The sequence below is a fragment of the Amblyomma americanum genome, chromosome 9 (genome assembly GCF_052857255.1).
Source record: "Amblyomma americanum isolate KBUSLIRL-KWMA chromosome 9, ASM5285725v1, whole genome shotgun sequence".
NCBI lineage: Eukaryota > Metazoa > Arthropoda > Arachnida > Ixodida > Ixodidae > Amblyomma > Amblyomma americanum.
Window position 1 is genome coordinate 107,194,538 of NC_135505.1, and position 14,054 is coordinate 107,208,591.

The 14,054-nt window shown below is 47.2% G+C and overlaps 1 protein-coding gene and 2 non-coding genes across 3 annotated transcripts; 2 read left to right on the top strand and 1 right to left on the bottom strand.

Moving 5' to 3' along the window:
- Positions 1 to 2,302: 2,302 nt before the first annotated feature.
- On the top strand, positions 2,303 to 2,374 carry TRNAP-AGG (transfer RNA proline (anticodon AGG)). Its single transcript has one exon. It is a non-coding gene; the product is annotated as a tRNA-Pro (tRNA).
- Positions 2,375 to 2,554: 180 nt separating this feature from the next.
- Positions 2,555 to 2,626, top strand: TRNAP-CGG (transfer RNA proline (anticodon CGG)). The gene has a single exon. It is a non-coding gene; the product is annotated as a tRNA-Pro (tRNA).
- Positions 2,627 to 6,536: 3,910 nt separating this feature from the next.
- On the bottom strand, positions 6,537 to 9,363 carry LOC144105305 (neprilysin-2-like). Its single transcript, XM_077638444.1, has one exon. The coding sequence runs from the start codon at positions 9,325 to 9,327 to the stop codon at positions 6,874 to 6,876; it is 2,454 nt and encodes an 817-aa protein (XP_077494570.1). The 5' UTR covers positions 9,328 to 9,363; the 3' UTR covers positions 6,537 to 6,873.
- Between the last annotated feature and the right edge of the window lie 4,691 nt (positions 9,364 to 14,054).

Consider the following 14,054-nt stretch of genomic DNA (forward strand, 5'->3'; position numbering starts at 1 on the left):
CCTACAGAACTTCAGTCACATCCACTTGGCAAAGCCTTGCTTGTTGTAAATGTGCTGGAAATGAATAAACTTGGCGTCTTACCAATAGAGATAATTTCTCAGAGAAAATATTATGTCACACCACCCTGTGGAATGTTGGCATTTGCACATCAAAGTGTGCGCCACATACCGTCCTTTACAGCGTACCTAATGGTGAAGTTGAACCGTGGTGGTAGAGCTAAAGTTGTCTTTGCAACAGATCCTTTGTTGGCACCCTATTTTCATCAAAGCAAGATTTGATAAATGCAGGCTTTTGTGAGATGGAATTTAGGTAGGGAGTTGCTACAGGGCATGTACTGTACAACTTGTGCATGTGGTATACATTGGTTTTGTACTTCAGAATGAAGCAACCCTTCTTTCTGTGTACATAATGAAAGAGTATGCGTTACAATCAGACTCGGATAGGAGTTATTTACGAACGCAATATTGCTATCTGGCTTTGGCGTACTGAAAAGCGCCTTTATAGGTACAGCCATACACTAAACAAGTATTGCTAGTCCCATGTACTGGCAGTCTGTAGACTTGCAGAACAGTGCACATTCCAAAATTGCTATTCTTAAGCCTGTTTATGAGAGGGTGTTTTGCACAGACAAACATGCGCAGCAGTGTGCTTCCTTCTCTCTAACTAGTACGGATGCAATGACAACTATAGCACTTCCAGTAGCATATTTCCAAATCCGTACATTTCACCACATCAGCACTGCTTGCAATTTTCGCACTCAATGTTGCAGCCACATTTGAAACTGTGTTGGCATGTACAGCCCTTAATTAAAAGATCTTGGGCTACATGTTCTGCTTTCGGTAGGCAACAGCTTGACAGGTATCACCTGAAGACCTGACAGAAAGTGGGCATGTTTCAGAGTGTATCTCACCTAAAAGACATCGACTGTTGAATGCACATTACTTCAAAAACCTAGATAGTGCACGGCATTGTGTTTCAGCATAGTATGTCTTTTCTTGTCAGCAGAAAAAAAAATTACAATCTTGAATATAAGTTGTGCAAGCAACTTGCTTGCCAAGAGGTCCCAAAAAAGTGACTTCTTATACTGCACTGGCACACTTCACTCAAATTGCCTGTGACTCAACACACATGCTGCTGGCACACATATACATGTATGTACATACTTGATAAAATAAGGAGGTCATGAGAAGTAAAATTTGTCAGTTTGCAAAACGAGAAGCACACTTTATTTCTATCACATGGCTACTTCACAAGCTGGTGGAAACAACATATGCACATGCGTTCTTGGTTGCAGAGTATGTCTCCCAGAATATTGCACTCCTGCCTTGGTGCTGCCGACCTTTCATACATCTGATGTCTACCGTTGCCGGCAATTTCTCACCTGTCATGTTTGCCCGCTGTTTACTACTGTGCCTGTTTGTTGTTGCTGTTGCGTCTGTTAGTAATGTGCATCAGCTTTGGAACTCATTGCTGTGTAGTACATAGCGAACGCTTGCTCTCTTTACGCGACCCCCTATTGCCATCATGCTCTGTGGATGGAGCTAGACCCATGGCATGAGCACTGAATACATGCATTAAAAGTTGTCGTGACGCAGCAAGCTGCAATACTGTACCTCACGCAACATTCATTACTGTGCTGGCAGCAGAAAATGTGTGGACAAAACAATGAGTTCGGAATGTCCACATTAAAATGCGACTCTTTCAGTGGTTACCTGAAATTGGAATAGCTCGGCCGCAAGTAACCAGAACAACACCGGATATTAAATTAAGCTTGCGCGTTGCGGTACCACGGCCTGTAACAAGAAGGAAGACAGCACACTTTGCGCGCCGGAAAAGTATCAGTGGCGAACCGGAGTCTTTGAGAAGACATAAAGAAAACAAATGATTCGCGGCAGTGGACCGCCTGTCGCACATGTATACTGGTTAACTTCCAGCTTCACAATTATTAGTGATCCATGTGAAGCAGGCACTGAGTACAAAGCCTTCGTCGAAAACAGAAATGGCATGCCGTCAACCGCCGGGAATACAAAACGCATGCTAGCCGCCTAAAAAATGCCTGACACTCACTCATCGTAGCGTTTCAGTGACAGAGAAACTGTAGACAGAAGCAACAATAGAGGTTGAAACAATAAATCAATGTTTGTGGAGATGAATGCTTCGTGATGCCCATAATGCGATGCAGCAATGGTAAGTAGACGAGTTGATAAGCTGTAGCGGCATGCATTTCAAAGATCGGGATTTCGATCATACGAAAGATCAAGGATGCCGAAGTGTGTTTAAAGAAACAACCTCATCCCCGTCGGCTCGTTGGTCTAGGGGTATGATTCTCGCTTAGGGTGCGAGAGGTCCCGGGTTCAAATCCCGGACGAGCCCTTCAGTTTTTGCAAGGAACTGTAGGGAGGGAGTTACATTTCTTTTTTTTTTTTGCTGCGTTTCACCTGTGCATTGCGCGTATGTTGCGGCTTTTCATTGAAAGGCCAGTGTGAATGCACTCCATTTAATGCGCTGAAAGGAGTCGGTTAAAACACGGTAAAACGGCGCATATTCCAGATTGGCTCGTTGGTCTAGGGGTATGATTCTCGCTTCGGGTGCGAGAGGTCCCGGGTTCAAATCCCGGACGAGCCCACTTTTTTTTTCAGTGTTACTTTTATTTCTTTCATACTTATGCACTCATTTTTGGGTTTCATTCCCCAATCCAGGGATAAAAATCGCGATATCTTTTAACCTCAAATTCGTGTACAAGTCGGACTATTGAGAGGTTTCTGCAGGTAATTTTTTTTTCCAGCACAAAATACATCCTCAGGACATCCTTAAAAATTACCCCAGAAGACATATCTGATTTGTTTTCAGGGCAGAAGATGACGACCTGGCGCGGAGAATGCGGGTTATTTGCTTGCTTATTGAGGGCACCATTCACAAGAATCGTGAAACATGCTTACTGACAAAAACTAATTTCGAGAAAGTTTGACGCCGCTTAGAAAGACGATGATTGTCAGTGCCGACAGATTGCTATTTGTGCAGTATTTTCTTACAGCAACGGCTATAGCTATCCATTTCAATTTTGCAAAGTGACAAAGTAAATCGGCAAGTACGTCTCCTGTGGGCGGAAAACGTAGGGTCAACCCCACCAGGAACACGTAGTGAGTAGTCATAGTTAAACATCAAGTATATAAAGATATATAAGACATCATTTCTTGGGCTAGAATTATGTTTATTATCTCAGCACGCGCGAATTTCTTAATTACACCTGCACTTTTATGAAATGAAAGCCACGTGAGCGCAAATAAGGCGGGCTTTATTTCAGTGCAATGTCACCACATCCTGTGAGAAGTTTTCCACCTCACGTCGTCCAGCAGTGTACCAACTATGGACATCCTTTTGAGGACGTTTCGGCATCGACGCACTCAAAAGGTCTATGAAAACGTCCTCTTCGGTATGAGGTTTGTACCATTTGAGGATGCCCTCAAGAGGTTTGGTGCTGCCTGGGAATAGTATTGTTTTCTGTGCGGGGCATTAAAAGCTGTATTTTGTATATTATTTTCATGCAGAAGAAAAAATATAAGACCGATAAAAACTAGCTGTTACCAAATCTGATGTTTGTCTTTCTCATTTATTAAAATTACTTTGTCGTGAACATTTCCTGCAGATCCCCTCTGTGACGGAGCAAAAACAGTTATTCAAGATAGCAGCGACCATTTACAACATTAAAGACCTTTGGAGCAGGACGTCATTAAAGAGTGGGTAGCGCTTGATACAATAATGCCAATTATATAATGACTGTTCTGGGCACTTTAGGAAAGCGATTCTAGAAATTATCCTAAAAACCTAACCGTGCATAACTAGCAGCAAAAGCGGCTTAAAACCATAAGCTAGCTGAAAATGTATTTCGAAATAAGCTCAACATATTCGATAACTTTCGTCTTTGGCGCTGGAAAACTACGTTCCGTAATAATAATAATAATAATAATAATAATAATAATAATAATAATAATAATAATAATAATAATAATTGGTTTTTGGGGAAAGGAAATGGCGCAGTATCTGTCTCATATATATCGCTGGACACCTGAACCGCGCCGTAAGGGAAGGGATCAAGGAGGGAGTGAAAGAAGAAAGGAAGAAAGAGGTGCCTTATTGAAGGGCTCTGGAATAATTTCGACCACCTGGGGATCTTTAACGTGCACTGACATCGCAAAGCACACGGGCGCCTTAGCGTTTTTCCTCCATAAAAACGCAGCCGCCGCGGTCGGGTTCGAACCCGGGAACTCCGGATCAGTAGTCGAGCGCCCTAACCACTGAGCCACCGCGGTGGGGCACTACGTTCCTTAGGGAAGGCGCATTTTCGGGTAGAGATCGCGTTTAACCTTATCTTTAAGAAATCTGTTTAAGGTGCAAGAATCCCCTCAAACCGGGTTTTACCTGAAAACGGAGGGTCCTAAATACAAGGAATTAATACCGACTCAAACCACGTGGCCACCATTATGGCGCATTCATATGAAGCACGGTGAAAGGCCGCGCGCATGTCCAACCGGTTTATCGCCACCTGCTATGGCATGCATCGCAGATGCTTCGCTCTGGGCACACACTCCAAGAACAGCGCGGAAAAACAAGGACGGAAGCACGATCGACGCCCACAGAGCGCTGACTCTCAACTTTTGCTCGAAAGGCAGCAGGCAGTCTATTTATAAGCTGGGAAACCTGCAGCGCTTAATAAAACACGGGTATTCAACAGCAGAGGTACATCTGAAATCTCTGCGCAATACTTGCAGGAGCTGGAACACGCACATTGCATTGCACGTTTGCAGTCCATTAGTATCACAATACTTTCTGCACCTTGTGGCAACTGGTGTCTGTAGGAAAGCTACCGCCTTTTTCGAGCCATACAGCTGCCTATTCAGATGTGGCGCCTTAAGTACGTGAGCTTTGCAGGAGATGGGGGAGTACCATGATGCAAGGAGACAGGGTTATGATTGTAGCTATTTATTTTATGTGACGAAAAAACGTGCACCCTGCATGTAGCGATTTCATCGCGACTAGAGGTGTGTTTGGAGAGTCTCGTCCATCTCCGAAGACCGGAAATCACCACCCCAAGGATTCGGTTGAGTGTCTTGTTTGAACATAAACCATAGCTTTATGGCCGGTGAAGTGACATGATGTACAATTGAACCCTTGGTTATGGAAATCGAGGTATACGCATGTCTTTCTGTTTGTAGTTCCAGACGCTTTGGAGTTTCCAGTTCGAGGTTTACTTTGACGCGCAGTAAGTTTGAAAATTTGGTACAGAAGCGAATGTTTTGTCTGTTACCACCACTACGGAATCCTTCTCGGTGAGCCATATCTTTGTCATTATTAGTCATTTTCCATTTCACGAAATTATTCCTCTGACCATCCCCCCCCCCCCCCCTTTTTTTTAAGGGGGGGGGGGGGGGAGCAGCCAGCTTCCGGCCTCTCTCTCCTCTTCCCTACAACTGGAGAGCGAGATATCTCCTTCTCTCTCCACTTCGCCACCCGCCAACTGTGGCAAGTGGCTCTTGCGTGCACACAGCCTTCCATACGCCGACATTGGCGGATGCTCACAACGGGGTGCTAAGACATATTAATGCTAAGAAATTAATAAAACATCTGAATAACTCGCACCACTCTTTCCTTGCAGCGGAGAGGAGACCCCAGAAGATCCCGGAGATAAAACCGGAAACCGTGTCCACCTGGAACGGTTTTTGCTTGAACTCGAAAATTTACACTTCCAGTTAGCTCTAGCTGAAACTTCAACTCCAACAGAAAAATCATCTGCAAAACGACTTATCCAGCCGAAATCGTTACCCCGGCGTAAGTCTGCCGCGCCTGCATTTTAATCTGGGTATGCAACGTCTTTGGTGCCTTTCACGGCGTTGTTGATATTTAGTTTTCTGAGTAAAGCCTAAACAGCTTGAGGCTTCCTACGTTGATGAACGCGAGTGTGGAGGCAATGTTCCGGGTAATGTTTACGCACCGCGGGCCGTTCGAACACGGATGTAATATGTGTGTCCAATAAAAGATGGGACCAAGCTTTAGGATGTCATTCCTCTATCAGCTTATAGCGACTCACTTAGCTGTTAATATAGAGGGCAACCAATCGTCACAATCATCTTCATCTCTGCCGGCGTAAACTGCGCGGCGTTCGCTATCGACTAGCAGTTTTTGCTTGAATCTGTGCCCCAGCTACCTCCAAAATTTAACTTACGGATACATTCATACACCCTCTAAAATGAGTCAGTTCACACAACCTGCAAATTTTTGCAGTAACGCATAAGAATTGACACCGAGGAAATACAAAAGCCAACACAAAAACGCTTGGGAATAATACCAGAAAAACTAAAGCTTCAAAATTGTGTACAATTCCACTGCGCCAAAGAGCGTGACACAAAGGTGGTGCTCATGATGAGCTTAGTATGAACGATCGTGCTCTGCCTGGCGAATGAAACTTGCGACGCAGGCTTGACCTTCCTGTGCTTGAGATGGTAATCATGCAGCTGCCCCGGAGAGGGAACAATTTAGGACGAGGGTTGACCTGCTTTAATGAAACATTAACATAAGAAAAAACGGGGAGACAAAAAGACAAGAAGAGAAATACAACAAACAAAAAGAGTATAGCAGTGTTGTCCTGTAGTTAATGTCCAACAACAAAGCCGCATACACATTTCGGGGCGGTCAGTTTTCACAGCAGTCTGTTTATTAGTCTGGCGGTGTGGCGGTAGAGAGCAGTCAGAGGGCACATTTTCGCCATTACACTTTCGCAAGGTTTCACTTCCCTAAGGCGCTGCCATATGCTTCAAAAACTTGCACGTTTCGTGAGCCGACTCATGAATGCAATCCTTGTTTTCATAGCGTCACGCTCACCAGATCAAGCATTTGCGAGTCGGGTTCATGGGAATCCCGGTCGGACAGCCGAAGGCAGCCGAGAACTTGGCGAAGTTCATGAGCGGGATGTTGACCCTGAGCCTGCCGGGTATGTCACCGAACTTGAGCTTCCGTACCCAGGATTCCTGGCTTGGATTGTCGCAAAGTCCAACAGCGTAGAGGACGAAAAACAATTGTTCCATGTCCAGTTGACGTTCGTCAACAGTGATTTTTAGCCTCTCTGCGCCATCCTGAGTGGTGAGCATCTTCATGTAAAGGTCGTGCAGGGGCCCCAAAATCGCGTTGTCAGCGATGTTCTCTTCCAGTCTCATCCGAGCCTCGAAGTCGTCTCCGATGAGGTCCCGTATCTCGACGTAGTACTGGTCTTGGAAGCAGAGCTCCAGTTGCGAGTACTTGCTCATCTCGTCGGCGCTCCACCACGTGGCCACTGCAAGGTTATGGTCCACAGACGCCCCACGCCTGTCCACGGCCCCGAACATGCCCCTGAAGACTTCGGCCAGAACAAGAGGGAAGAGAATGGGCTCGATGCTCTTGGTGATGTCGTTGAGAAAAGCAACGTTGGCGTGTGGAATGAAGAGGACGTTACGACCAAAGAAGTACTCGTGTCCAGGCGACAACGCTGTGTGGTCGTACCTTGCATCCAGGTCGTCCTTGGGAGGCTTGGTCTCCCAGTAGACATTCATGGACCCGGCTTGTAGCTCACGAAAGCTCTCCACTAAATGGGTCGGGTCTAGAGGCTGTGCGTTGAAGTTGTAGTAACTGGCGATGGTATTGATGTCATCCGCGCTGCCCAAGAATATGAACCGGATGTTCTCAATCTTGTCAACACCAATTCCAATCGCTGAACGATCTAGCCATGACGACGATGACAGAAGTCTATCCGTCATGCTGCTCTTAAGCTGGACTTCAAGGCCTGACATGCTATAGTCGTAATGCTTCATAAGCAACGTGGAGTTGGCCTTACTGAATGTCATGCGTCCGAAGAAGCGCATACCGTGCTTGTAAAGTCGTTCCAGAAGGTGCATACAGGCTTGCAGTCGGTCCGGAACAAACTCCAGGTAGTCGTCGTGGCTTAGACGCAGCAGAGGACTCGCTACTTTGGCCAAAAGAGGGGACATGTGCACAACGAGACGATAGCCGATGTAGTTGAGAAGTGTCACTGTGTCTGTCTCGTTGAGAATGGTGCCCAACTTGCTCACATAATCGTGGTTCATAATGGCGACTGGCTTGTCGTCGTCGAATGTCTCGATGTCTTGGAACAGGATCGTCAGGTACTCCTTCCAGTCCCACTTTCCCTTTCGATCAAGCTGTCCCGCACGTTTCATCCTTTCTTGGAACTCCACAAAATGTGGCACGGACGTGATACTCTGCAGCTTCTTCTCGAGAAGGGCAACGGCTTCCGCTTGCTCAGTAACGTCTTTTTTCTTGTCAAAGAGCGAGAACGCAAGAGTAACCTTCTGGGTGAAGTTTTCCGGGGACTCATCAAGGTAAGCCAGGTTGTACCTCCTGAGCGTTAGGCTTGGTGCATCGATGTGAACCGTGTAACCACGGTCGTCTTCGAATGGCTTCCGCAGAAACACCCTTGCGAAAGAGAAGACACCGAGGTCCCGATCCACAAACGCAGAGACTGTAACGACGCTAGCACCGCGAGGAGCCTTTCTGTAGGGCCAGTTGCCAAGGTTGTACTCTTCCAGCAGGGTGCGGATGGATGTGAGGTTCTTGTCGTTTTTCTCTTCGGACTGGCACTTGGGCAGAAGCGATATTGCCTGGTGGAGGAAAACGCCAGGGTACTTGTGGTATCGCTCTTCGTTCTCCTTCAGGTAGGTGCGGAAGAACTTCTCAATGTCCATCATCATCATGCCGGCTGTTCTCTCACGGTACGACCTCGCCTGCACGTCCAGGTCGTGCGCCATCCAGTGCCGGGAGCAGACGTGTGCGTAGAAGTCTGTGCAGGGGTTGACACTCGAGTTGAGCCGGCCGCGCAGATAATTCTGCGCCCAGATGCACACATCTGACTTGCAGCTGGACTGCGTAATCATAACCCTTTTCTCGTGCTTGATCAGGTGCCGGTTGTCGGCCGCAGACAAAAGGCTGTCGTCACCATCCGCAGATCCATTGCCGGGCCGCAGCAGGTACATGGAATTGTTGAAAAGCGCAAGGATGGCTCCACCGGCTTGAAACTTGTACACAGTGACGGCGGCGCCCACGATGACCATAAGGACGCCGACACTGCACACGGCCAAGTAGGGCAGGCCGCTGTGTGAGCGAGCCACACGGATCGGCGGCGGCGTGCGCCTCTGGACAGCCGAGCATTTCAAATCCTCTGGCGAGACCCAGCCACCGTCAGTGTCCGCTCGGGAGGCACCCCGAACTCTGTGCTCCGGGACTTCCTCGAAATCGGCCTCCTGGCGCTCCACTTCCATGGGCATCCAGGAGCGGACGCAACCCGCTGCGGTCAAGGCTTCTTCTTCTGTGCCGAGTGCTGCCGCGTGTCAGTTGCGTTTTATTGAGCGCCTCTGCTTCTTCTGGTGAAGAGGGGCGTGTCGCGCGGAAACTAGAGTCACAGCTACGCTCTTATGTGGAATACTACAGGCAAAATTTCCTGACAGGAATGACTGCGCCGTGCCAATGGTCATATCTTATGGGGTATTTCGATCGGCCATCAGGAACAACTCTCGGAACCCGGGAAGAAGCGAGATATCCGTCATGGTCCAGTCAGAATGCATGATCTTAATCCAAATCACCTATAGACTCGCATCGGTTTCGCGGGACAAGGAGATTTGTTCTAGATTGCCGATTGGAATACGCCATAAGACGTTTAGTTTCTGTCACCTGCATTACCTTCTTACGTTGGTTGTAGCCAGTGCAAGATGAAATTGCGCCGCCTGAAGGCCGCATCACTAACAATGACGTTGCCGTTTGAAGCAGCATACTGCGGAACTGAGAGTGTGCCCTTATATTACAGTGCACAATTATTGTGCAAAGTGACGCAACGGCGCTATGAAAAACTTTTAATGTCGTCACTCGAGGTGCTATGGCGCCTTCTGGTGGTCCTTATAAAAACCCTCTGACTAAAGCTTCCAGTATTCCATAGGCAGGTGCAAGTAACAAGGCATGAAAAATTGCAATCATCACCTCACAACCACACTAACTCTCTAAAGGATATTGCCTTTTCTGAAGTTATTGTCAATAAAAAAATGGGTGTGGGGTTAGAGTGCACATGGCTCTATAATTGAAAATTTCGCGCGTAGGCAGAGCGGTCGTAAAACGGTCCGTGTCTGTTTACATGTTCTAATCTATATGGGACGCTGGAAGCGTCAAGATGCAGGCGGATGCCAAGATGGACGCACGACATGCTCATTTATACCTCTTATACCAACCACCGCATACCATCACATATATAAGGGTGTTTTAAAATATTTGTGCCAACAAAAGCTGAGCGTTCCTTTTTATCCTTGGCACGGAACATCGGGAATGCCCTTGCTACGTTAACTGAATGCAAAGCTAGCAGATTCATTGCGGAAAGGAAAAGGATAGACCAGCCTTTCAATTAGTGCATTCACAAAAACAGTGTTGGCTCATGCATTCTTTCCTTTGTAGCTGTATGGCTGCGCTTAGGCGGATGCTAACTAGTAATTATGGTCACATTTCAAGCATGCTCCACTATGAGGGATTCCCCAAAACGCTGGACCAGTAACTCTCTTCTTATCATATACATGCTTCATATTAAAAGGAATTCTGGTGCAGGACGGGGAACGTCGTCATGAAAGCGAAGAATAGCTCATCTGTCCAAATGTTGAAGTCGATTCCGCCTTTACCTTGTGATTTGCAGCGGGTGCCAGGATGACAGCATTGCTAGACTAGCTAGTGCGCCAGGGAAAAAACCTGGATAAAATGATATTCTAGGTGATATCAAGAGGAAAAAATGGGCTTGGGCAGGGCATGCAATGCGAAGGCAAGACAACCGCTGGTCCTTAAGGGTAACAGAGACCGCATACCAAGAGACGGCAAGCGTATCAGGGGCGGCAGAAATTTACATGCGCAGAAAAAATTGAAGATTGCTTTTGAGGAAAAGAAATGACGCAGTAGCTGTCTCACATATATATCTCGGTGGACACACGAACCGTGCAGTAAGTGAAGGGATAAAGGAGGGAGTGAAAGGCGATAGGAATAAAGAGGTGCCGTGATGAAGGTCCCCCAGATTGGCACGACCGAGATTAAGAAGTTTGCGGGGACAGAGTGGCCGCAGCTCGCACAGCACAGGGTTAATTGGAGATATATGAAAAAGGCATTTGCCTTGCAGTGCGTGCAGCCAAGCTGGTGGTGATGACCATGATTACTCGTCGATGTACTGCAGTTCATGGAATACAACGGCGCAATAAAACAGCGACGAAAAAGACAGAGCGGGCGCCATGTGTCCTGTCTATTGCGTGTCCTCGTCCTTGTCATCTTGCGCCGTTGTATTCCATTAGCTGCGTCTCTCAACCGACTAGCTCCAACAAAATAGTCTTGCTGCGGGTCACTTGCAATATTTTCACCTTGAGTACTGCTCCACTTAACGCTCAACCAAAGTATGGCACTGCGGAAAGGCAGCAATTTTCAGCAGTTATTTGGTGCCTGGTCCCCGTTTGTGTTTTGCCATGCATGGTCAGAATAATATGATTTTTTCCCCAATTCTATTGCAGACTTGGTATTCCGCTCTTCCCCATTGGCAAAGACGATGCCATGGTCCGGGCCAATAGCGAATAGCGAGGGCTTAGCGTGGCGTCGCATTAGCTATTGGAGAAGTCCGGCACTTTCAAGAATGGAATTTAAAGCTTGAAAACACGCAAGAAATACATCCAGCAGATCTCTGCTGGCGAGAGGTCCATTAACAGATTTGTCCCAGAACACCTCGACTGACGGGAATCTTCGAGTTCAATCGGCCTTGCGTCAGCTACGGCGCCACGGAGAGCAGGATCTCCACGCTGATTCACCTCGTTAATCTTTGCGCAGCGAGGCGCTATTTTTTCCCCCTCTTTTCACCCTTCATCTTTCTGCGGACGCCAACAAGAACATGAAAGACGCTTGTATGCTTGGTTACTGAGCCGGAGCACCCGGGTTCGAACCCGGCCGCGGCGGCCCCGTTTCGACTGATGCGAAACGCGAAAAGGCGCCCGTGTGCCGTGCAATGTCAGTGCGCTTCAAAGATCGCCAGGTGGTCTAAATTATTCCGGAGCCCTCCACTACGGCACCTCTTCCTTCTTTCCCTACGACCACCCTCCCTTCTCTCAAGGCGCGGTTTAAGTGTCTACAAAGAAGTGAAAAAGTTGCTGCGTCATTTACTTTCCTCACAAACCAAATTTTAAGACCCCGGTCTTGGGTTTAGTGCTATGAGTTTCCGCTGTTAGAAGTAATAGAGATTTACAGGGACACCTATAATTACAATACGTGTTGACAGCGCGGTATCATTAGAAGCTGTTGATGTCTTTTGTGCTTTGTGTCATTCTTTTGTGTCATTCCTTCACGGTTCTGTTTGCGGACGGCAGCACCTCTGTCTGATGGTTAGATCTCACGTCGAAGGTGTCCAGATGATGACTTATGATTATGGGTTTTTATGGCGCAAGGGCATCTATGGCCAAAGAGCGCCATGACACAAGCTATTTTCGACTTCTCAAGGTGGGGTCAAAGACCCATTTCCAAAGCATTTCACCGTAAATTGGCCGAGCACCAGACCAGGGGAAGCTTGCACCCATTGTATCACCGGTGGCTACCCGGCGGCACTGAGGATCGAACCCCACACCTCCCGCATGCGAGGCGGATGCTCAACCACTTGGCCACCGCTGCGGTGAAGGTGTCTGGAGGTGACGAAACAGCCGCAGTGAGATACATCGAAAGGAATACTCGTAGCCAATTTTGCATTCATTTATTTGCAATTCCTCAAGCGCATAGTAGTTCAAAGTCCATTTAACCTTCACAGTGCACAGTCCCTTCTTCCTTGCCTGATGTCCAGAATAAAATGAGGTCACTTTCTGTGATAGGAAATATGATACCGATGATGCATTTTTCTGTGATGAGGCTTTCGCATTAAAATTAATGCCTGTAATATATAATTCGAAACGCGCTTGTAATGCTTGTATAGCTCCCAGGCCACAGCCAACAAATTTGGAGATGTAATACAGCTTATGGCTTTGTGAGCACAGCTCGCCCAGAGTGCCAACATCATCATCATCCTGACTACGTCCACTGCAGGGCAAGGGCCTGCCCCATATCTCTCCAATGAACACTGTTATGTGCTAGCCGCGGCCATCCGATCCCCGCAAACTCCTCAATCTGATCCGCCCATCCAACTTTCTGCCGCCCCCTGCTACGCTTGCCTTTTCCTGTAATCCACTCCGTTACCCTTAAGGACCAGCGGTTATCTTGCCTTCGCATTACACATGCCCTGCCCAAGCCCACTGCTTCCTCTTGTTTTCCACTAGGATGTCTTTAACCCGCGTTTGTTCCCTCACCCACTCTGCCCGCTTCCGGTCTCTCAACGTTACAACTATAATTTTTCTTTCCATGGCTCACTGCGTTGTCCTTAACTTAAGCTGAATCCTTTTCGTTATCCTCCACGTTACTGCCTCATAAGTGAGTGCTGGTAAGATACAGCTGTTATATACTTTTCTCTTGATGGATATTGGTAAATAGGTGATCTGAGAGAACGTGCCAAATGCTCTCCGCCCCATTCTTAGTCTTCTAGTTATTTCGCTCTCGTGATTAGGATCTGCGGTCTTAGCTGCTGTCGGCCGTACCTGCCAGAATGCACCGTACAAACAGGTGTCCTTTAAATGTCCCCTTAGCTAACGATTTCAGACATTACCTAATATGCATGTTTGATTAGGTAACTTAAAAAAACAAATTCGAACTAATAAGCAATGGCTCAGTGCTTTGCGGGTTTATCAGCGCAGTTGCGTCAATTTGTGAGGTATAGTGGTAATAGTAAACAAAAGACCGTTAGTTCTTCAAAGGTGTCTGTACAAGGCCCAGAAAACGGTATTATTAGTAGCAGATCTAACTGTCTCTCCATGTGAAGAACTGCTTTTTTTTCTGGTTGGCGAGGTGCGCAGTTGCAGACGAGATATTCAGAACCCTAACTTTTGAACCAAAGGGGCTTCCAAAGAGAGGTCTTGTC

Coding starts and splice junctions, on each gene's coding strand:
- LOC144105305 (XM_077638444.1), bottom strand. CDS start 9,327: ATGCCCATGGAAGTGGAGCGCCAGGAGGCCGATTTCGAGGAAGTCCCG.